The sequence below is a fragment of the Dermacentor andersoni genome, chromosome 10, assembly GCF_023375885.2.
Source record: "Dermacentor andersoni chromosome 10, qqDerAnde1_hic_scaffold, whole genome shotgun sequence".
Lineage (NCBI taxonomy): Eukaryota > Metazoa > Arthropoda > Arachnida > Ixodida > Ixodidae > Dermacentor > Dermacentor andersoni.
The window spans coordinates 29877494-29901587 of NC_092823.1; the positions used below are offsets into that span (position 1 = coordinate 29877494).

Below are 24094 nucleotides of genomic sequence, written 5' to 3' on the forward strand. Positions count from 1 at the left end.
CGAAACTCGCACAAACTTCAAGTAGCAGAGAATTCAACTTCCATGTGGTGTCGCGGGATGGCCGAACGGTCTACGCCGCTTGACCAAAAAGCAGCTCCAGCGGCTATTCCACCGCTCTCTCTTGGCTGGGTGCCACCGTCTGTCGGGCGCCGTTTTACTCACCGACGGCAGCAAAGGGCGTATACAACGTCACCACCACGGTGGTAGAATAGGAGAGGTGGCCAAACGAGTGCCGCTAGCATGTCTCCGCACCTCTCGAGTTTGCATTAGTAAGATCTTGATGAGGCCTAGTTGGTTGATACTGAGAACTGAGGTTAAACAGCGCGAAAAAGACGAGTACACAAGGAAACAAATACCACAGACAAGCGCTGAGAGGAAATTTGCATTAGTAAGATCTTGATGAGGACTAGTTGGTTCATACTTAGAACTGAGGTTCAACAGCGCGAAAAAAGATGAGGACACAAGGAAACAAATACCACGCTTGTCTGTGGTATTTGTTTCCTTGGGCCCTCGTCTTTTTCGCACTGTTTAACCTCAGCTCTCGAGTTTCGACAGCCGTCGCCAGGTGGCGAAAGAGGTTTATAGGCTCAAAGACGCGCATCGCAAGCTTTCGCTGTGATGTAAAAGGTAGGTTATTGAAATGTTCCTGGCTTTAAAACGCTGATTGTGATTTTACTAGCTTATAGAGTCTGTCTGTTGGCCTTGCTCACAAAAATAAGTACGTCAAGTTCTATGGAACTTAAAAATTTCTAATCGGCGTGGGTAATCTCGATAAGACTGACACAGAACGCCGATCGCAAAGGACGCGTGTGTATTCTTCTGCAAGCGTGAAAATTCTTACCAGTGCTTGTAGAGTGTAAAAAAAATATTTCCTTTTCACATCATTGTGGGTAGCATTGGGCTTATGGACGTAGTTGATTTACGATCGGCTGGCTCTAAAACCGCGCAGCATTTCTCCCATCTCTCAAATACAGCCACAGCCACCGTAGTCCTCCATAAAGAAAGCAACAAAATCCGAATAAAGAAAGGCGTCCAGCAGGGAGATACGATCTCTCCGATGCTATTCACAGCGTGTTTACAGGAGGTATTAAGAGACCTGGATTGGGAAGAATTGGGGATGAGAGTTCATGGAGAATACCTCAGTAACTTGCGATTCGCTGATGATATTGCCTTGCTTAGTAACTCAGGGGACCAACTGCAATGCATGCTTACTGACCTGGAGAGGCAAAGCCGAAGGGTGGGTCTAAAAAATTAATCTGCAGAAAACTAAAGTAATGTTTGACAGTCTCGGAAGGAAACAGCAGTTTACAATAGGTAGTGAGGCACTGGAAGTGGTAAAGGAATACATCTACTTAGGACAGGTAGTGACTGCGGATCCGGATCATGAGACTGAAATTATCAGAGGAATAAGAATGGGCTGGGGTGCGTTTAGCAGGCATTCTCAGATCATGAACAGCAGGTTGTCATTATCCCTCAAGAGAAAAGTTTATAACAGCTGTGTCTTACCAGTACTCACGTACGGGGCAGAAACCTGGAGGCTTACGAAAAGGGTTCTACTTAAATTGAGGACGACGCAACGAGGTATCGAAAGAAGAATGATAGGTGTAACGTTAAGGGATAAGAAAAGAGCAGATTCGGTGAGGGAACAAACGCGAGTTAATGTTATCTTAGTTGAAATCAAGAAAAAGAAATGGGCATGGGCAGGACACGTAATGAGGAGAGAAGATAACCGATGGTCATTAAGAGTTACGGAATGGATTCCAAGGCAAGGAAAGCGCAGCAGAGGGCGGCAGAAAGTTAGGTGGGCGGATGAGATTAAGAAGTTTGCAGGGACAACAGGGCCACAATTAGTACATGACCGGGGTAGTTGGAGAAGTATGGGAGAGGCCTTTGCCCTCCAGTGGGCATAACCAGGCTGATGATGATGATGATGGCTCTAACTAAATTTCAGTGTGCGCTCACCAATTGTTTAATTATTGTTCAGCTCCCTATAGAACAGAAAAAAGTGTGCAAAATAAAAGTAAGAAAACATTTCATTGGCAGTTAACTTGTGAATACAGTTACGCTATGCTAGAAACTGAATACATTTTCAAGGTTGCAGTGTACAATTAAATAATATGCATACCGAAGGCACATTTGAGCGCAGGAATGTACGTTAACACCACATCTCCTATGCCTTTTGTTACGAAGCAATATTGTAGCTCAAAGCAGCTTTGATTACTTGCTTAGTTTTTTTAGTCTCATCCTGCGCTTTTCGATTTTTTTTTTATTTGCATACTGGCGCATTCTCATTGATACGTAGTAAAGCAGCAAATGGACCATAAACGCTTCTTTGTGAGCAGAGCATGCTAACGCGAGCGTATTGATATATATATATATTTGCACGACAACAGTACATGGTAGTGAAGAATTTTTATTAATATTGTAGAAAGGAAGAAGAAACAGGTGTAGTTATTGATAGTGAACACGTCACAAAGATAACCGTGTCAAACGTGATTCATTTGACAAGTTGTCAGAACCAATCTGTATCCAGCAAAATAAAGAAATAAGCAAAGAATAAACGGCGCGTATGCAGTCCAAATCCGCGCGAAAAGTCCGTTTTAGGCGACGGTAACTATTCAGTGTGATTGGTGATCTGTCTGCTGCACGCCAACACGATGCGGAGCTCTTTCTCAAACCTCAGAGACGTAAAAATGCGGTTTGAATGCTCGCGAACGCCTGCCTGGTACGTGCTTTCAAGTACGGCGGAGCGGAGAAATGGGCCCAGACTACCCCTGCTGCCACCTTGCGAAAAGCGGCCGCAACTCGAGGGCCGTCGCGTATTGCGCGGCGCATTGGCGAAGCGGCACCGCTTGGCCACCTCTCCTATTCCACCACCGTGGTCACCACTCCCCCGGTTGTGTGGCGGGATATTTTAATTTCGAAGAAGGTATTCGGACCCTTCAGATGCAATTTTGTCGTAAACTAAGTCCTTTCTTTACCCTGGCACGACACACGCGTTGCGAGGTTTCTGCAATGGTATTTAAACAGTCCACGTCGACTTATTATTTGGCTTTAGTGTCCGTTTAATTATTCACTTGTCTCCACCTTGCAGGTTTCCGCAGAACTATTACGTCAGACTCTTGCATTTGCTTTCGGGTCGATAACAAATTCAACTTCGCCCTGCTGTCTAGTAGACGCTTGATTAGCTCAGATGGTAGAGCAGCTGACCCAAAAAGGTGATTTTTCTTCAACTGCGAGGCTTTTCTTTGGAGGAACGCGTATGGGTGCGTTTCGTAGGAATCACTACGATTGGGCGGATGTCTCATTTTACCTTAAATAATCACTTCTCTTCGTCTTGCTGCTTCCCGCAGAAGTATTACGTCAAAGCCCATCTTGCGCGGCACGGCGCTCTTCTCGCCCTTTCACGATACCTTCCTCCTCCGCTTTCCTCCTCGTGCTCTCTTCTCCATCGCCATCTTTGATCTACCGTGGCGCTCCGCGTTCGCTTTCATCTTTCGCTGTGTTGGTTCGCACGGTTACCAATGACAACGCTGACGCTCGCGGCAGGAACGGGCGCCTGCCAGTTGCGCTCTAAATGTGTTATGGGTTGAAGGGCTCACACTTGGAGACAAAATTTACAATGCACGGAATCTGAATTTAAGCTTGAACATGATGCGTAGCGGCAATAACTGTCTCGACAATCTCTTTGTTTACGGCAAATATTTTTCTACAACTAAACATCTTAGAATTTAAAATTTTTAAATTATTTTGTTTAGGACTGAGGAATTCTGCTGTCGCAAGCTTTTGAAATTCCTTGAACTGCATCAATAAGCACGTTTAAAGAGCACAATGTTTATTCTTTATATAATATACCTCAACGTAGCAGCTCTTTGTTTAAGACTGTTCAACTCCGCTATCGTAAATCTAATCAAATTCTTCAAGCTGGATCAGTTAGGACGTTCAATGCCGATAATGTTTATATTTTGTATAGTGCACCTCACTGTATCAGCGCTATGTAATACAAGCATGTAAAAAACTGCCTTAAAAGACCCGCCTCTAATTCTAGAGAAATCGAACACTAATATATTAGGCTGTAACTTGCACAGGCGTTTGCGCTTCCCTTATTTTTGTTTTGTTGTTGTAAGCCATCTAGAGGAAGCTTTAGCTAGGGTCCAACTTCGATTGAAATACTATTGAAATACGCGAAAAACGCAGAAATGCTTTCAAGAGAGACTCTGGACCAAGCTGAAATAAATTTAAGTGAATAGCGAAAATCGCACTCTAGTGACCGCAAATAGCGGCGCTTTATTTCGAGGCGTGGAATTTTTCATAAAATTTTCCAATGATCGGTAAGGTAAAAAAATAATAAAACCGAGCATTTTACAACTCAGTAACATTCCCCAAAAACAGCTATTGCAGTTCCGTCAAGAGCATCCCTCAGACAATGTAAAGTAGATAGCACCGATGTTTCAATATACAACTTACGTGAATTTTTTTGTAATCTCTACAAGGATTTTGCAGAAGTCTTGCCCACATAGTAGTTGATTATACCTTATATGTGTAATTAGTCTGGTTAGCGTAATTGTGACGTCATTTTTCATTGCTTTGTGACAGATTGTAATCGTGATTGAAGCGGCTTTTTTAAAACTTTGCAATGTTTAATGATTACAAAGCAATTACAGCTAAATCGAACATTCTCTCCGTACAGTCACTATATTTTAACTCTGTTTTTTTAATGCAACTCCTGATGAGATTTGGTAGAAGGTTAGCCGAGATAAAGAATATCTTTCTTCCCATGTATTTAGATCGAAACTTCCAAGTTAAAGCATCCTCCTCAGGGGAGTCATGTAAACAGTGCATTGAAGTCATTTCATTAGGTCTCTTCGGTAACTGAAGTTATAAACTAGAAGTTCTACAAGAACGTCGAGGCAGCGTACTAGCGCAATATTTTCAAAAACCTAGAGTGTGGTCTGCAGTATTGGGATTTGGTAGAGGAGTTCCTTAAAAATCTGCTATATGCAACAACATACGAAGGAAGACTAAAGTGGGGAGAGAGAGAAACATATCCCATTGATTAGTTTTAAAGAAATTATGCCCCAGCCCGCGCCTCCTGTAAAGGTTCAGAACCTAAAAAACGCAAAAGGGAGTAACATGTTCTTTTATGCGCCAGTGATCTGTATTTGAGCATTGACAAACGCGCGTTTTTGCGCGGAAACGCGAACATAGAAGGAACTGAAGCTTTTGTAAGGACACAATGTAACACGACAAGAAAGAGAACAAATGGGTGCAGACCAAGGAAAAATTTTATCCGAAATAACACAAATACCCGAAGTTTGCATGTATCAGCAAACTCAATTTTCAGTCCTTCTACAAAGAGTCGATATTTCAGAAATTGTAAGCGAATAGATACGAAGACATCCGCCATGGATACCTCTAGCTTCACATTAGGACTTTTAAAGACTGCACATTACCCAACAGCGAAGTTCTCGCCCGCTCAATGCGTCAGTTCCTCTGGCACTTTGCACGCGAAGCGGAGATAGGCCGTCGTTTTTTCTCTCTTTCTTTACCTTCTATTTTCCCCAGTAGCCTGTAAAGGCCTTCTAATCAGTCCTCTTCTGTGACAAGTCCATCAACATTCGTGTGTTCTGTGTGCACTCTACGCGCTTATTTTATTTTTGTTTTGTTATCCTAGCTGTTCGGGCCAATCGTGCAAACAATATTTTTGATGTTTGTTTAGGTATGGCGGTAGGACAGTTTTTCGACGTTGGCTCTACGTGTATGACTTCTTCTTTATAACGGGAATTACGCATAACACTGATAAAATTCATTAGGTGTATTGTTTACCTGATTGGCCTAGTGGGGGAGAGCGCAAAGGACAGCAATACGAAATTATAAGAAACACAAAGACGTGCGCACGTATCCAACTCATATAACAGCTCGCAGTTTCTGAAATATCATGTCCTTGTTTTTGCGAGCGTTTCCCAATGCTGAACTTCGCAAATAGCTGGCCCATTGAAGTGCATTATACAACATATAGTCAGTGTCAGATTTAATTGAGGGTTTACCGGCCCTAGATTACTTGCGATATATTGGCCTCCTAATCCAAGCGCTACAGGGCCCCTCCTGCAGCAAAAAAGATGTTCCAGTCCTCCGCAGTGGTCTCCAGTGGAGCTGCCTAGCACCGTTACGGCTCTACATAGTATATACGCACAAGTTTCCAAGAAAAGAGACAGGAGGATGGCCCCCACTGTGACTCTATTAATGCAATATCGGACGCGTAATACGGAAGATGCGAGTTCGGAATTTTGATTGAGGCCGACCTCCCACCTTTTCTATCATAATGAATTATTTTTCGATTCGCTCACACCGGTGGCATGTAGCGTTTATGACTATAGTCAGTTGCGCTTTCCTTATGGTTCGCAGGCTTCAATTAAAACCTCAGTTATTTTTCCCGATAATTTTCTGGCTTCCTTGTCTGTTGGTGTAAATAAATTAGGTGTGTTTCATGAAAGAGCAAGTTATTATCCAACCAAGAGTTGCACGATGCTTCATAAGAAACCCACGTGGTTTACGCAAAAGGCGTTTTGTCCGGCTTTGATACTCAGATAAGTAGGATTTTTTCTTTGAATGCGGATTTTTCTTTTTGAGGAACCCGGTATGGGTTTAGTTTGCAGGTTCGAGCTACTGTGGAAGATAGAAATGCAAATATATAACATGACATTAAGGGCAAATTTAGAAATTTGATGTGCTAACCTACTCCCGACTACAGGAACGTCTCTCTCCTGTAGGCTCGAGAAGCGCGCGTAACTGAGATACCTATCCAGCTTTCTTCCACACAGGAGCATAGGACCCAACTTCTCTTTGGGAATGATCCTCCGCTCAACCTCCTAAGTCATGATTACCACATGCCTCTATTTTTTGAAAAATTCCGATCTATTGTTTCTGCATTGTTCATGTCCACAAATAATTCTGTGAGGTTAGCGTTTCATCAGCATGCCCCAGTTCCTCCCGCTGTCGACGCCTATTTCTGGGCTGCAGAGGACATGCATGTGGCGCCACAGCGCCAGGCAGGTGAGGTCATCCGCCTGTATAGTGGCTCCTTCAAGGGCAATAGTGCGCAGGCCCTTGTTCGCATTTTAATCGGCTTTCGAGACCTACTTCGCTGTAATGCTATGCTGACATGATCATCACCATGGGATCTATACGCTGCGTTTAATTGTTTACAGTGTCCATATGTAGTGAGGGGCAGAGTAATTAGACACGTGAAGACACGTATGAAGCCATATATGCGCCTTGTTGCATTTGCAACAAGACGATGGTAAAATGAAGCGTTGTGAGATTTTAAAATTCTGCAATTTATTCTAATAACATTTTCGAAAGTGCAACTCTATGCGTCTTCATCTTCGTATTTTAAAGGGGGCTCATTCGGGTCGTAGAGCAGCAGCGACAGGAGGAGGAGGAGTAGATTTTAATGGAGAGAAAGGAGGAGAGGTCGGCCTGGAGAGCGTGTCTCTAGCCTGCTACTCCTCACTGGGGAATGGCGAAGTGGGAAATACAGGGAAAGGTGGGTGGCGGATGATTATGATATGGTACAATGAGATACTATATACACGTTGTCCAATATGCGGATGCGCACTGGAGACGCAATACACTAAGAGTAATCTTGTCCATATAAAAAGTAATATTGCAACAAGAAGGTTTTGCTCAAACACATTTCGCACTGACTACACGTCTCACAGCTTCTAGAGGCGATCGTCTAAACCAGTCTCACTTAAAAAGTTCAAAGGTGCTTTTATGGCACGTTGGGCACAGTCAACACTCCTCCACGCGCCCAAAAGCTTTTCTTCTGAAAAGGGGCGGGAGTCCAAGCTTTCAACTGTAGATTTGAGTTTTCTTCGTTCGGCCGCATATTGAGGGCACACGCAAAGTACGTGAGCTATTGTCTCGAGAGTGTGACAGACGCTACATTCAGTGTCCCGTGTTTGTCCAATCTCGTGAAGGTATCGGTTGGTGTATGCCACACCCAGCCGTAATCGATGAATGAGCGTTTCCTGGCTTCTCCGCAACCGAAGTGGATGCCGGAATTGTAATCCAGCGTCAAGTCTATGGAGGCGCTCTTGTCGATGTTCGGGGTTGTCCCAATGTTGCGCCGTAGAAGTTTTAAGGGAGGTATGGAGCAAGGCGTTAATGTCATACCGGGAAAAATGAATTTTTATAATAGTTCCGTCAGTGTGCGCCTGTTTTGCTTCTGCGTCAGCCTGTTCGTTTCCAGCTATTCCACAATGGCCAGGAATCCACTGCAGCACGATGACATGTCCGGAATGAGACGCCCCAGCAAGCAGATACATGATGTCATAAACCAGGGGACTATATGCGGTTCTGTCACTCATATAATTGCTGATGAGTTGCAGTGCTGGTTTTGAGTCGCAGAACACTGTCCACTTCTCGAGACTTTGTTGCAGTATGCAGCGAACTGCTTCTCGAACTCCGGTCAACTCAGCTGCTGTAGACGACGTCCTGTGTCCTATCTTGAATCGTTGTGCGATCCCCATTGCTGGCACAGTGTAGGCCGCCGCGGAAGAGGTCTGTGTCACACAACCATCTGTAAAAATATGTTCGTAATATCCATACATGTAAGCAATGTATGATAGCGCGAAATGCTTGAGGCCAGCAAGCGGCATCTTCGACGTCTTCGTTATTCCAGGGATTTGAGAGCCTCGCCGTTGGCTTTGCCATCGTCCAGAGTGGAACTTCGGGTATGTCATACGGTTAGAAGTCCGACGGCAATAAGTCTTGCTGCGACAACACGGCTTCTGAGTAGGCGGACACAGGCCGTACGCTTGTGACGTTCGTGAGTGGATGGTTCCTGTGTCTAGTCAGTACCCTTAGATGCACTCGCAATGGCTCATATTGCAGATAAACTCGAGCTGGGCACGCACGTGCCTCTGCAATAGTGCCCCAAGTAGACGCACATCGTGGTAGTCCTAGGCAAATTCTCAGTGCGCGAGCCTGAGCACTTTCAAGTGTGCGTATAGCAGTTGTACTAACCCGAGAAAGTACAGGCGCACTCTAGCGGAAGTAGCCAACAAAAAGTGCCTGGTAGAGCTGCAGAAGAGATGACTTGGCTGGCCCCCATGATTTTCCAGACATATGTCGAATGATCTGAGTAAAGCTGTCTAGCTTTTTTCTTAATCCTGAGAGGTGCTTCGTCCAAGATAAGTCACGGTCGATGATGACTCCGAGAAACTTGTAGTGGGTTACTGAAGGTATAATCTTCCCATCAATCATAACGGGGTAGCAGGCCATTGACTTACGTGTAAATTCCATGGTTGCACTTTTTTCCGGTGAGAGCTGCATTCCGCGACTGTTTAGGTATGTCGACGTTATTGACACCGCGCGCTGCAGCTTCGTTTGCACTTGTAAGCGCGTTAAGCTCGTGGTCCATATACAGATGTCGTCTGCATACACAGAGACCGAGACTGCGCCTGCGTGTTCTTTGACCAGTCCGATGAGAACGATATTAAATAAGGTTGGGCTCAATACACCTCCTTGAGGCACTCCACGATAGACGGGGTGGTTCTTTGTTTCCCCGTCTGGAGTTGTCATGAATATCGTTCTCTCTTGAAGATAGCTGGCTATCCATTGATGCATACGTCCCCCGACGCCACATTCTTCTAGGGCGTTTAAAATTGCATCATGGAGAACGTTGTCAAAAGCACCCTTGATATCTAGAAAGACAGCAGCCGTTAATCGACGGCGACGTTTCTGATGTTCGACAGTTGTTACTAGGTCAATGACGCTGTCGATTGACGACCTACCCTTTCGGAAACCTGTCATTGCGTCTGGATATATATTACACTTCTCCAAAAACCACTCGAGGCGCGTCAAAACCATGCGTTACATGGTTTTACCTATGCAACTGGCAAGCGCCACAGGTCTGTAGGAAAGCATAGCATGGGGTGTCTTGCCTGGTTTCAATAATGCCACAATTTTGCTTGTCTTCCAATGTGCAGGCACAGTTCAGGGGGACCACGAGAGATTGTATAAAGCCCGGAGCTCTTCAGTCGCTCGAGGGCCTAGATGGCGCAAGGTAGAATAGGTAGTGCCATCAGGACCAGGCGCACTTGAGTGTCTTGAGGAGGAAATCGCTGCACGTAGCTCTTGCAGCGTGAATGGGAGGTCGAGGCGATCGTCCATTGTTGGAGGAGCACACCTGAGCACTGAAGCTACCGATGTTGTAGATCCAGAGAGCTGTATGCAGAAATCTTCCGCGATTTCCTTCTCACTGCGCGTCTGGATGATAGCCAAAGTTCGGAAGGGACGTAGCTGTTGTGGAGGAGATGGTAGTGCTCGTACAACATGCCATATTGTGGACAACGGTTTTCTTGGGTCCAGGCTGGTGCAAAATGACCTCCAACGTTGTCTGTCGAGCTTGTCTAAGTATCTTTGAATTTTCTTTCGCACACGGCGTGACGTCCTCAAGTCTGATATCAGTTTAGTTCGCCTGTATTTCCTCTCGGCGCGACGTCGGACTGCCCGCAGCTCTTCATATATACGTCAACGGATGTTCTTGAATTTGAAGTTTCGATGATGCGTGTTGTTGCGTGCATTGCTGCTCTAATGCGCTCTTCAATCTCTTTCGGTGAAATTACACAGTTGCAAGATTCTTCTAGCTTGTTCTGAAACGCATCCCAGTCAGTGCGTCGCGTATGAGAACTTGGAAGTCTTGTAAACCACCTCAGTTGTACATAAGTAGGTAGGTGATCACTGCCATACGTTTCAGCATCTGTGCACCAGGCAGCAGAAGACGAAAGGCATCGTGAAGTGATAGCTAAATCGAGACAGCTGCTGTACGTCGTGCCACGAAGAAATGTTGGTGAGCCATCGTTCAGGATCTCAAGATCATTGCTCCTTGTGAAGTTAAGAAGTTGTCTTCCTCGAAGGTTTGTGATGCTACTACCCCAAAGATGGTGGTGCGCGTTGAAATCGCCTACAATAATAGGAGGTCCTTGGCAAGAGTCAAGAACAAGTTTTAGGTGTCCAGAGTCAAATCTTCCCCTGGGAGAAATATAGCCACCGATGATCGAGATTATCCGGCGCTTTAGCTTCAGTGTTATAGAGACGTACTCGTTGCTGTTATGCACCGGAACTTGGTTTAGCGAATACGTGAGGTCACATCGCACACATAGTAAAACTTTGCTACTATTTCCACTTGCCACAGACGCGAATTGTTCATAGCCAGAGAGTCTAAATGGCGATGTCATATTCGGCTGGCATATTACGATAACTGGAAACCGATGCTTGAGCACTCTCTGTTTAAAATCTCCCAGGCGACCCCGTAGACCTCGTGCGATCCACTGGAATATTACGGAACCGCTTATCCTTTCCTTTAGTGACAGCCTTGAAGTTGATGATGCCATGGCGTTTACTAGCCTTTATACAGCAGCAAGCACTGGTTCTAGTGCGTCGAGAATTTGCACCGCAGCCTTGGCAACGGGCGTCTTAACCCCGATGAGCAGCATTCGCAAGGAACGAATCAACTGTGCAAGCATTGCCTTGATTTGCCCATCCGACGATGAAGGTTCATGTTCACGCTGGCTTTCCGGCTGCAGTTCTGTACTCCGAGATGGCAGGGAAGGCCATATAGTAGTGTCCTTGGTCTTCAGAAGAGTAGACGTGGTTAAATAAAGGGTGGCTCTGACGTTTGAGGACTAGCAGGAGCGCGCGACGACTTTTCCTGGAGTACAGGTTGTCCTGTTGTCGATGCTTATCTCCTTCTGCGATTACGTGAGCGCCTCTGGCGGCGGTGGACCTTGGTAGCAGCTTCTCTGTGTGTAGCTCGATCTCGTACCATTTTCCTTAGCACGGACATTTCAGTCTTTAATTTTGGACAGTCCTTCAACGTTGCCTCGTGTGGCCCATCGCAGTTAGGGCACTTCAAGTCAGAGCCAGCACACGTCAACTGATCGTGATCACCACCACAGCGCGGACATGTCATCTTGTTCACGCACACAGCACTTACATGCCCGATTTTCTGGCATTTACGGCACTGCAAGGGCCTAGGCGGACGGACAGGATGGCGCACATAATCCACTTTTACATGTGTTGGTAAGGTCTCTCCCTCAAAAATGAGTTTTATGCACCTCGACCGTCCAAAACGGTGTATGTCTGTGATATGGACGGTTGATGAGATTAGCGTTGGGAGATCGTCATTATCAATATCTGTATCGACATCGTAGATAACACCGGCGGTGGTGCTGCCTCCATGTACGATGAATGAGCGGACAAGTATATTTCCTAGCTCAGTTACAGCTTTCAAGGTGTCGAGGCTGGTTCGTGTAGTCACATCAACAGTGAGTATGTTTCTTCTGGGATTAATTCGGACCTCTCTGATTTGCCCTGGAGCCAGCCTCTCGAGATAGGCAGTGAGAGTTTGCCTATTGAGGGAATTGAGGTTGCCTGTAGCAGCGACGGGGATGTAGGCGATTGTGTACGCTTGCTGTGTGGGCGGCTTATTGTAGTTAAGCTCACTCACGCTTGATGTCCTACGAAGTTTCCTCTTCAACCGACGATTTGTGACCTCGGTATATCCGCCGTCAGAATCCATGTCGTCGACATCTGAGCAGCTCGAAGACCATGGGAGAGTCGCGTTGAGGTGGTCGAGCGCAGCAGACCGACTTGCAGCTTGGAGGTCAGCCCCCAACCTTGGCGGCAGAGGAGGCGGAACGTCCGGCATTGCTTTTGATATCGTACCCGCCACGGGGGCGACGGTACGCACAAATTTAACCAAAAAAACCAGAGCGAAGCAGGACTAGCAGCTGATCAAGAACTCGTCTTCTTCGTCGTCCCCCCATCCAGCAGCGACAAATGCAGCACCAGCAAGTAGGGTGCAGCCAGACATTGAACTGTGTGCGAGCCACGCGATGGCAACGGGGCTTTCAGCGGGCCGATCATCTTCCTCACTATCACCCCCGGAATTGTAGAGTAGCCATCCTGGCGACCTAGGACGAGGTGAGCGGATGGTAATACGGCTTGAGCCGGTCAATGTGCCCAGTCTTTCGCCCACGACGACGGATATCTGAAGATGGCGATACGGGTTTGACGACGTAATTAACTAATGATGATTGTGCAACCACGCGGTAGGGCCTGCGGTACTTCGGGAGCAGCTTGGACGAAAGAACAGGAGCAGCAACAGGCGGGACCTGACCTGACGAGCCTGACGAGTGAGTCGATGGAGAAGGGGTGAGCGGTTGGGTTGACGTCATGACGCTCTTTTTGGCGACAATGTTGAGCAGGCCTCAGAGAACGGGCCAGTTGTCTGTATTTCTCGGCTTGCTGAGCGACTGTAGCAAGAGGCGTGCATTCAGTAGGGTCTGGACGGTACGGGAGAATCGTATCAATAGTGCTCGAGGGATGGCAGCCGTAAAGCAGAAAGAATGGTGAGAATTCGGTAGTGGCTTGAGACGCAGTGTTATATGCGTATGTGACGAATGGCAGTACAATATCCCAATTAGAGTGCTCAGACGCAACATACATTGGTAGCATGTCACCAAGAGTTCTCTTGAATTGTCCTGTTATTTATTCACCGCACCACCACTGCTTATGATCTGTGGATAATAAGCAGTAGTGGTGCGGTGAATAATTTGGCATTCATATATGAGTAATTGCAGGACGCCCGAGAGGAATACGCGACCCCGATCGCTCAGCAGTTCACGAGGTGCAGCGTGGCGGCGATCAAAGTTGTGTAGAATTAACGAGGCGACGTCTTTTGCTGGTGCGGCAGGTAAGGCGGCAGTTTCAGCATATCGCGTCAAATGATCTACGGCGACGACAATGCATCGTTTGCCAGCGCCAGTAGATGGAAGAGGCCCGTATAAATCAAGTCCGACACAGTCAAATGGGTGAGCTGGTCAATGAAGTGGCTGGAGAGGTACGGTGGAAAGATGCCGTAGACATTTGCATCATTGCCACGCAATGCAGGAGCGTACGTAATTGTTGACAAAGTTGTACCTCCCACGCCAATTATATCGTAGGCGAAGCCGTGTGTAGGTCTTTGACACTGCGACGTGACCACACTACGGGTCAGAGTGAAATGCGGAGCATGAATCTTTTCGAATGCGGCGGGGCACTGCTAAGAGCCATATGCTACCGTCATTGTGGTAGTTGCGGCGGTATAAAAGTCCGTTGCGGATGGTGAAATGCAGCGCCTGTTGGAGTAACGCTCGAGGTGCCGATAATGGCGGAGGATTTGACAGAACATGGAATATTATGACGATGCATGGGTCTTTTCTCTGTTTCGAGGCCATGTCCAGCATGTCAAGTGGTGAGATATCATGACTGTAAGTAGAAGTACTGGCGTCCGAAGTAACTGGGAAGCGCGAAAGGGCATCGGCGTCAGAGTGTCTGCGTCCAGAGCGATAGACGACACGGATATCATATTCGTGGATTCGGAAGGCCCACCCAGCGAGGCCGCCTGACGGGTCTCTGAGTTTAGACAAGCAGTAAAGAGCGTGATGATCGGTCGAAAATAGGGGCATAGGCCAATGAAGCTGTGTAGTGCTTTCAAGTTAGTGGGCTTCGGGAATTCGGCTAGGGCGCGAAGTTTAACAGGACCAGGAAGAATGCCTTCTTTCGAGACAACATGGCCTAATATTGGGGGCGAGGAGTTACGGAGTCGCCATCTTTCGGAAGCGCCTCCCTTGCATAGTATGAGGGATCATGCGGCGCGCTCCTCATAAGTTTCGCTTACGGCGCTCAATAAAAACATCACGCGGCAGCCCTCCTGGACATTTATGTAGGTACTCTCAAAATGAGGCAAGTTTTTCACTGTCGATGTATTAATCTTGGGCAAACTGAAAGCAGAGAATCGTTTACAGACTTTATCACTTTACCGTATAGGTACAGTGAACGCCCACTGCTGGCGGTCACCGCGATGGAGTCTCCCGAACAGGCTTTTGCGTGAGGGGTAGGCAAACGCTTAGAGTGAACTATGGGAAATATGTTCTTATAGTGGGCTGTCTGTATAACCAAATGGGGCATAACAGAATGAAGCCCTAATGCAGCGATCGCACGCGTTCGCGGCGACCGACTGGTTACTCGTGCCCGACCAACCTGGTCGGCTCAATAGGGGAGCGGCTGCGCTGCAAGGGCGATGGTCCCGGGTTCGAGCCCCGGACCAGGACGAATTTTCTTCAACTGCGACGCTTTTTTTTCGAGAAGACCGTATGTGTTTTCTTTGTAGCAATTGCCACGATCGGATACATGTCTCCATTTCCCTTACTTCATTACTTCTCTCCGCCTTGCGGGTGTCCGCAAAACGGTTGCGTCAAAGTCCAGTTCTGGATATGACACGTAAAACCCCATGCTCTGACATAACATTGGAGAGAAAGGTGGCAGAAAGAAAACGGTAAATTTGTTACAGAAGTGTGTCTCACAATTTCACTAGGACTGCTCTACCCATTGAAGTTTACCGTCGACTCAAGCAGGCATGAAACCTGACAGTATGAGTGCTATAGGCAGCTCCGCAGATGGCCGAGGGGATGGATGGCTATGGTACCATTTTACTCAGAAACGCAGACGTCTACTTCAATGCGCCTACTCCGCAACTTTCGACAGGATGTGGCGTTGCGACGCGTGTTATTCTACGCTAACTGCATCAGCCTTAGCGATAAACACACTGATTCGTATACAGAAGTAGCTAAATTCCTATTCTTAAAAAGAAAGATAAGCGGTTCTCGCGCTCAATTTGGACCCGTCGCATTGGCTTAGTGGCTATGGTGTGGCGCTGCTAAGCACGATGTCGCGGGATCGAATTCCGGCCGCGCCAACCGCTTATCAACCGCTTATCAATCCCGCGTCCCGTGCATTGGGAAACGTTAATGATTCTCTGGTGGCAAAAGGAATCTTAAGTCCACCACTACACCGTGCCTCATAATAAATTTTGGGTTTTCGCACGCAGAACCCCAGAATTCGATTCGGCCACAGCAGCAATATATTCCTAGTGTAAATGACGCTTCCATCTCTCAAGCAGCGAAAGTTCTAGCTTAAATGAACGTCGAGCAGAGCTGGAACCTTTGCGGCACTCTACTGCTGTCCTTGCACAAGGATTGTTCGCCTTCAATAAAATAGCCTAATTCTACATTGTTCTCTTTCCATGTCCCTGTCCTCCAGAAATACAGAACGCCAGTGTGGGTCGACGTTAGTGACTGCTACTTCAAAGTCTTCAGTCGAATGACCAAAGAGGTAAGTGTACGACAACACTGTGATATAATTCTTCGAAGAAACGGCAAGCAACATGATGCGCTGTACTGTCTTTGATAACATTTGTTGTTAGACGTTGTAATGCCAGTGAATGGGAAAGCTGGCTTAATACCACTCGCAGATGCTCGCCGCTCTTCGAATAAAGACATTTGTCCGTGTCTGTTCCCGTAATTACTTTTTTGTTATCGCTAATCCCATTTCAACCAGAAGTTACGAAGACATATCCAAACATATAGCGGGTACCTGGGGCACATTTTCTGAGCAGTACTCAGTAGATACCACGGGCATAGTTTGTCCTTTTGCATTTCATATGCGCATTGCAGATGTCCACAGGGTCAACGCACATCCCTCACGATGTCCTGCTGAACTTGCTTTGCCATGCTGCATTAACGGGACAACTGTATTTATTTGTTTATTCGTTCATTAATTCATTCAATAGTGCAGGCACAAACTCCGTAGCGGAAGAAATAAAACAATGTACCGAACAGAGAAAGAAAACTGCCAAACTGCCAAATATGTAATAGGCTATATGCCCGCAACAAAGCATGGCAGTCCAAAGGAAAAAAAAAACTTGAAGCCATAGAGACTTACAAAAGGGAGCGAAAATACACACATTGAGATTTGCAGCTTTTTTTACTCTATAGAATCGAGGTAATATTCAGTTAAATGGTTCGGGTTGAAAACAGTTATGGGGATGTGTGAATATGAACAGGTTAGTCCTGGCATAATATGGCGCAACAAAGCGCGAACGATTATGAAGTGTTTGACCAGTATTCATGTCAAGCTTCTAACGTAATAATTCGTATAAAATTGTAAGTTGTAGAAATTTCTTCTATCTTGCTGTTTGCTGATTGAATCAGCCTCGATTTTACGAATCATTTGCAGAATCCTTGCAGTTGTAAATGGAAAATATAAATTGGTCAGTCTTCCTCTGTATATAGCGGTTGTTTTACATAGGAGGCTGCAGCCTTAAAGGGAAGCTGAAGAGTCTGTCGAATTCAATAAGACGCTTATATACGGATGCGGGAACCTTATAAACCATGTAGGTAAAATTCGGGGGCTTTTTTTCAATTAGGAGCGATGTAATCGTCGGTTGAAATTGCGCTGTAGCTCCGCCCCCCGTCGAATGCCGCGCGCTGCTGCTGACGCTGACGATGCGAGCGGAGACCGGAAACCGCGGTGTTGTGACGTCAACTCTAGTGTTTCGTTCCTTCGCAGCGTCCGCGACCGTGCCTGACCGCGCTTGTTTCTGCGTGCGTGCCATCGTAATCTGCTTCGATCGACCCTGGATTGCTTTGTTGGTGCGTCTGCGTGTATGTAGAGTGGTAGTCAACGTGCGTGGTAGTCAACGTGAGTGGTAATCAACGTGAGTGGAAGTCAACGTGGTAGTCAACAGATGAAGGTCACTACACGTACTGCTTGAACCGGGAAGCTTTTCACGCGTTTAAACCGTCTTTGTAGATTGCCGACAGCTTTGGACAGCGCACAAATGCCGACGATCGCATCCCCGCTTACGTTCCACGAGGAGGCGAAAGCTAAACTGATAGATTTAATTAGTGCTCGAGAATCTCTAAGGCCACAATACTATCGCCAACGGAGCCTTAATACTTGACGAATTAAGGTAAAGGCAGCACATGGTTAGAGACTCCCCCAGGACATTCAAGCACTTTCCCGATGACGAAAGCACTCCTCAGCTAAATTCTTTCACTAGTACTCTACCATTCCCTGCAAAAAGAACAACAACATCCGTGTGTTGTATTATAAGACTAAATGAAATGCTATTTGTCCAGTTTTCCTTCATCTCCATAAAAAAGAAATCATTTAAATTAGCCTTGACAACAGAACGGGCGGTCGAAAGGTTTCATTTTGGGTGGACTGCGCGCCGCCCACGATTCCGCGTTTCATGAGTTTCGTTATCGGGTAGTGCTGCGCTGGTTTTGCTGGCTCGCGAAACTTGCACAAACTGCCAGTAGCAGAGAATTCAACTTCCACGTGATGTCACGGGATGCCCGAACGGTGTACGCCACTCGACCAAAAAGCACCTACAGCGGTGAATCCACCACTCTTTCTTCGCTCGGTAGCGCCGTCTAAGGGGGGGGGGTTTACTCACTCACGGCAGCAAAGGTGATGATGGCGTATGCAACGTCACCATTCCCTCCGCTCAGGTGGCGGGAGATTTGAATTTCGAAAAATGCATTCGGACCCTTCAGATGCAAATTTCTCGTAAACTAGGTCTTTTCTTGGCGCAAAACAAGTGTTTCGATGTTTTGTAATGGTAGTTAAACAGTCCACGTCAACTGAGTATTTGCATTTAGTGTCCCTTAAAGTGCTGTCCGGCCGTCACCGGTTTTCACCTCGGCAAAACGCCAACAGCCAATTACGAAAATACGGATTTGACCTGGCTATGCAATTACGTTTACAATTTCAATACCTATAATTTAGTAAAGGAGCGGCTATGGATGCTACCCTGGTCAACACCAAATAGAACTGAAAGAACGTGACATGCCCCTTCATGAACGACAACATGCTGACTCTGACCACACATGTAAGCGTATATAAAAGATACAAGATTGCTTGGCAGCCTAATTAGTTCAAGTATATGTGTCAGTTTTACATACGAAACCTAGTCGAAATGCTTCAGGAAAATTTATAACATTTGTTTGACGTGCCTCATCAAGATGGGATACGAAAAAATATATTACGATTTACAACTGTGTGACCCTCAAGGATTCTTTTCTGAAACCATGCTGTACAGGTTGCAAGACGTTATATTATCTAAAAACTAATTTATAAACGAGGGGACAATAAGGTCAAGCATCATATATGAACAAAATCGGGCGATAATTTTTTGCAAAGAGGGCGTCTCCCTCCTAAAGACAGGCACTACACGTGCGATATTACACACCTGTTGAACAGTAGCAGCAGTAAGGGATGTTTGAAAAGTTACAAGGTACCTTGCTAGTTGCTCAGTATAACGACGGAACAAAGCTTTGGTTTGCCATTCGGTCCAGGGGACAATTTAACCTTCACTGTATTCAGCCTATTCATGACGGTATGATAGCATGTCTTCAACATGAAAGAAAGGGTGAGCATTTGGCTAACGTAGAACATGGACTAGAAAAGACACTACGGAAATAGTAATTTAAGTGATGCGCTATTTCCCTCACTTAAGCTACCAACCTACTTTCATGCTGAATATTTCTTATCGGTTTCTATTGTGCATTGGTTATGTTGTTGCTGAACGGTTGGGGCACCCCCAATAAATCTCAGTAAAGTAGTGGCAATATAAACTTTCCTTGACTGGCATTTTATTGAATGTTGCAGGCATGCAAGCCCAAGCAAGTGATATAGGGCAGTAATACTGCTGTCAATAGCAATCAAACATGCGGAAAAAGCAGATAGTGACTTTCTCAAAACCTAATATATGAAATTAAAGAAGTATTGACAAGCGAGAGCAATATATGATTAATTTTGAAAGATAAATAATAATTCTTCTTTCAAGAGAGTTCGCTTTTGTGCTAGATGGTATGCATCCATTTAAAGCGAGAACAAAATCGTCGAGTTCTTTTTTTGTTCTGGCGCTGCGGTTACTTATAATGGCGAGCTACAATAGTTGCATGATGTTCAAATGGAAAGACAACTTGGCACCAAGCTTCAAAGTATGTCTTCGTTTCGTGTCCCTTTAGCGGGCGCTATTTCGGTTTAAACGGCTGTTTGCGTAGCAGAAAAACTACTTTATGGGCGAGTAAAAAAAACGCATAGTGCATTTGAAGTTATGAAGAGCTAAAACACGAATTTAAAAGTATTTTTTCTGTTTATATTTCATGGTGAAATAAAGAAGCTTGATTAAGTTTGAACCACGAATGTATATAGTTAAGGCAAAAGAACGGATATGACTTGTTGATCATGTTTGTAAAAGCGTTGTGCGCGGTTGCGTATCGAGAGTAATTCTGTAGTTGAACAATATGAATACCAACGTCAGGTATAGAAATTTTCGTCTGCAATGTGTACTTTTTTTTCGCTGGATTGCACCAATCTTGATACAATCATTGCGGCCGTACTTAGAATACAAATTTCGAACAACCCTCCATGTATATCTTTCCCACACATCATGTTTAGTTAAGGCGCACGAGTACCCAATAGCTGCATGTTCTAGTATCGGACTTGTGAATTATCTTTAGGCTGACTGTTTTAGGTACGTGTTCTTCAGTTGGTAGAGAATTAGACATTGACACCGAATATGTACCGACGTGGGAGCGGCCCGCATCAGTCCCAGACTGATCCCTCAGGACCTAAATAAAGTTATTCATACCATACCAAATATGTCAAAAGAATGTGTGTACAAAGAGGCAATGAAGCATTGGACATAGCATCTTCAGGTAGAGAGTAAGCATGCTAAGTAGTTGGCAGTCGGACACCGAGCAGAAAAATTAAGAATAAAATACGTTTAGAGTTCCGGACGGTAGCCTTATTTACAATATTGAACCTAAATTATTTAAGCTTTAACAAGGCTCTCCTGTGGGAACCCAAACGTACTTATTTAACAATTTTTCGGTCGTCCTCCAATTTTGAACTAGTTACCTTAATGTGTCTAAGCAGGTAGTGCCACTTTCTATACTCGGTTCGACATTTCGCAAGCACTGCTGTGTAAATTACACGAGAAGTTCTGTCATAAAAGAGCATCACTCCGTATGCTTTGTGGTATGGTGGTTATAAACAACCAGCTGTGAACCCAAAGAGCGTAAAATTCACACCTTGGCCTACGGTTATTTTATGTATCCAACTGAAGATTTACCCTATGTTTACATTTCGCAGCGTCTTTTGCGCATCACGCGATATTTTTGACAATACATGTTAGACCGCAAAACAGGTGCAGTTTTTGGCTACTCATTGCTTTGTTGCACTTGACCGTCCAGCTGTCCAAACGTGCGAGCATGCCCGTGACGAAGCCGTGAAGGGCTGAAAATGAAAAACCTGGAAGGGAAGCCACGAGAAACAAAATGTTGTAAAATAACCCATTAGCGTCTGTATTATACACTGCTCATTATTAACGGAGAAAATGTTTTCCCTTTACCTTCCCTTTCTTTTTAACTATTTCTCAGCCTCAATGTAAAAAAAAAAGTTTCACATAAGGGCTCGCAGAAAGTACCGAATGACGTTTTGATGCGAACCCAGGGCGTAGGGATATTTTGTAAGTGTCCACCTTGTGAACCCTTCTATTTGGTCTGCTGCTGAAGTTCTAATCGGCCCGACCACGATACGCACCACATGAAGTCAGGTGCCCCTAGCCAAACAACACTTCAGCAGCAGACGAAATGAACATGTCCACTAGGCGGACACATATGGAAAACACCCACCCCCCCTCTCTACACCTGCACCCAGCCCTGCGAACGAACCTGTTAGCCTCTACAGGGTTAAACGAGATCTATGATGTGGACAATATATCGCTATCTGACGCACGAAGAAGATTGCTTCCACTTAAGAGTGCTGTTACGCAAGTACTGCAGGGTTAATGAGGAGATCGTGCGGATAATGATAATCGTTTGCCAACGCACGCGAGCCTCCAGCCGTCGGCGTGGGAACTTGGTATTGCTTCTAAGTAACATATAAATTGACTGTGGTATTACCTCTGTTTCCCTACTACCTTTGGCATATTTTGTGACCTCGGCGGTTCAAAGCCAACGAAGCCATTGAGTTTATGCGTAATTTACCCAATGTTGATCTCATTAGTCTGCACTACGCTGTCTTCCACTTTTTACTGCCTACGTGAAGGTTGCTGATGAGTTCGTCAAAACCTAGATTCTCATACTTTTGTTGGAGCCCGAATAAAGCGCTAATATGTGAAAACAGGCGGAGCTTAGAACGAAAACTGATAACGCCTGTTATAAATGAAAAAAAGACCTTATAAGTAAGAGCGCCGGATATCTCTTGCGCAACCGTATGCATGACCAGAAGAGTGTCAAACCCTTGGCCATGAAAAACCAAGGTGAAATAAAACGTCAGCGTCATATCTTTTATGACTTATAAGTAACTAACACATTGTGACACGGCGCAACGACGAGCGCTTTCATGAATTCTGGAAACGCTCCACTTACATGAGCAATGTTACCTTGGAAAGCAGTGCTCAAATGAATGAACGACAATTGATATTTGATACTGAAAAGGTCTGGCCATACTGTTTAAAGCATGCGAACGTGCACGCTATCATGATTCGGTCAAATCATTTGCGAAATGAAGGCATAGTGTCAGGAGTGACAATCATGAAGAAAGAAAGAGGACGAGGAAGAAGGAGTGGAGCGAGCGGGTGGAGCCGCCATCTTGGAGAAGGGGCTCGCGCAGGGAAGGACGTGGTGGCCGGGCGCAGCGTTCCAGGGGAAGACGGCCGGAGATCGCCTCTCTGGGTCCTGCCCCAGTTCCTCGGCGACACATCGACGTCCCGCCCGAGTACCAGGCTCGGCGAGCAGATGTCCGACGTCCCCGGAATTACCACTGGCCCGGACCTACCCGCCAGGACACGTCAGCGTTTGTGCCGCTGAACGTGGACGCGCGGAGGCTGGCTACAGCCAGTCACTGTCCCGTCCGGAGAACTACGCTGGGCCGGCGCGCACCGGGAGCGCCAGCCGGCACGAGCCGCGCTCTGCCGGAGCGCGACAGCCCATCAGCGACCGCGCCTTCGTCACGTCGGCCGGGGCATCGGTGACGCCGGACACTAACAACGACTGACGACGACCAGATCGCATCGACGGACCACAGACCGGGGGACGCCGATACCCGCGTCGAACAGAACCGGTACTGTAAGCGCCACTACTACAGCGAATAGACGATCGCCGCACAGACGTTTGTAAACGCGGTAGTGTGAGCGGAAAGCTGAGCAAGGGTGGACGCATTCCGTGTGTGATAAGTGCTGAATCTTACAGTGTGTTCCTGTTACTAAAATAGCCTATTGAATGAATGTTACGTGTGTATTGCATCTTGCGTTCGTGTGTTCCTTCCGCCCGCTGAAGCAAGCGTACCAGGCGTTAACGTACGCGTGACAACATTGGCGAGCCTGCCAGGATCCCTTTAACTTTGTCACGTGCCTCGGTGTGTCTTGAGCAGCGGAATGGACCTTGAACGTTTGATGACGGCTGGGAATGCCGCGGGCATCTCGGCCGAAGCCATAATAGCACTGTATCATGAAGAACAGAAGCGATTAAGAGAAGAACGCGCAGAGGCGCGAGAGGCTGCTAAGGAAGAGGAGGAGAGAGCGAAAGCTGCGGACGAGCGTGCGTATAGGAACTTGATGTTGGAAAAAGAGCTTACGGAAAAGAAATTACAGCTGCGCATGAGTAACAGTGGAGAAGAGGCAGGAAATAGGAGCTCAGACGTGGTACCTCAGAGAACAGCGACAGTGTGTCCCCAAAAGCTAATCGCCCCCTTTGACGAAAGGCGAGATGACTTAGATGCCTATATACAGCGTTTCGAGCGAATAGCAACTGGACAAGGCTGGCAGAAGAGTGACTGGGCGACGGGATTGAGTATGTGTCTCGTGGGGGAAGCATTGGCCGTGTACAGCCGGATGTCAGCGACTGAAGCCCTAGATTACGACAAGGTAAAGAAGGCTCTCCTGCAACGCTTCAGACTAACGGCCGAAGGTTTCCGGGATAAATTCCGAAGCTCCAAGCCACACGATAACGAGACAGGCCAGCAATTCGCCGCTCGAATCTCCAACTACTTTGATCGTTGGTTGGAGATGGCTAACATAGAGAAGACATTCGAAAACTTGAGGGACAACATGATTGCAGAACAGTTCCTAGCATCATGTCATCAGGGCGTGGCAATATTCCTGAAAGAGCGCAACTTGAGGACGGTG

At 46.4% G+C, this 24094-nt stretch overlaps 1 protein-coding gene across 1 annotated transcript in view; it reads left to right on the forward strand.

The window, feature by feature from the left end:
* The window catches only part of LOC126519136 (uncharacterized), a 127906-nt gene that overhangs the window by 78373 nt on the left and 25439 nt on the right, over positions 1-24094 (forward strand). The window contains exon 15 of the mRNA XM_050168740.3: positions 16153-16224. Within this exon, the coding sequence (XP_050024697.1) occupies positions 16153-16224 (72 nt within the window). The remainder of the gene's footprint in view (positions 1-16152; positions 16225-24094) is intronic.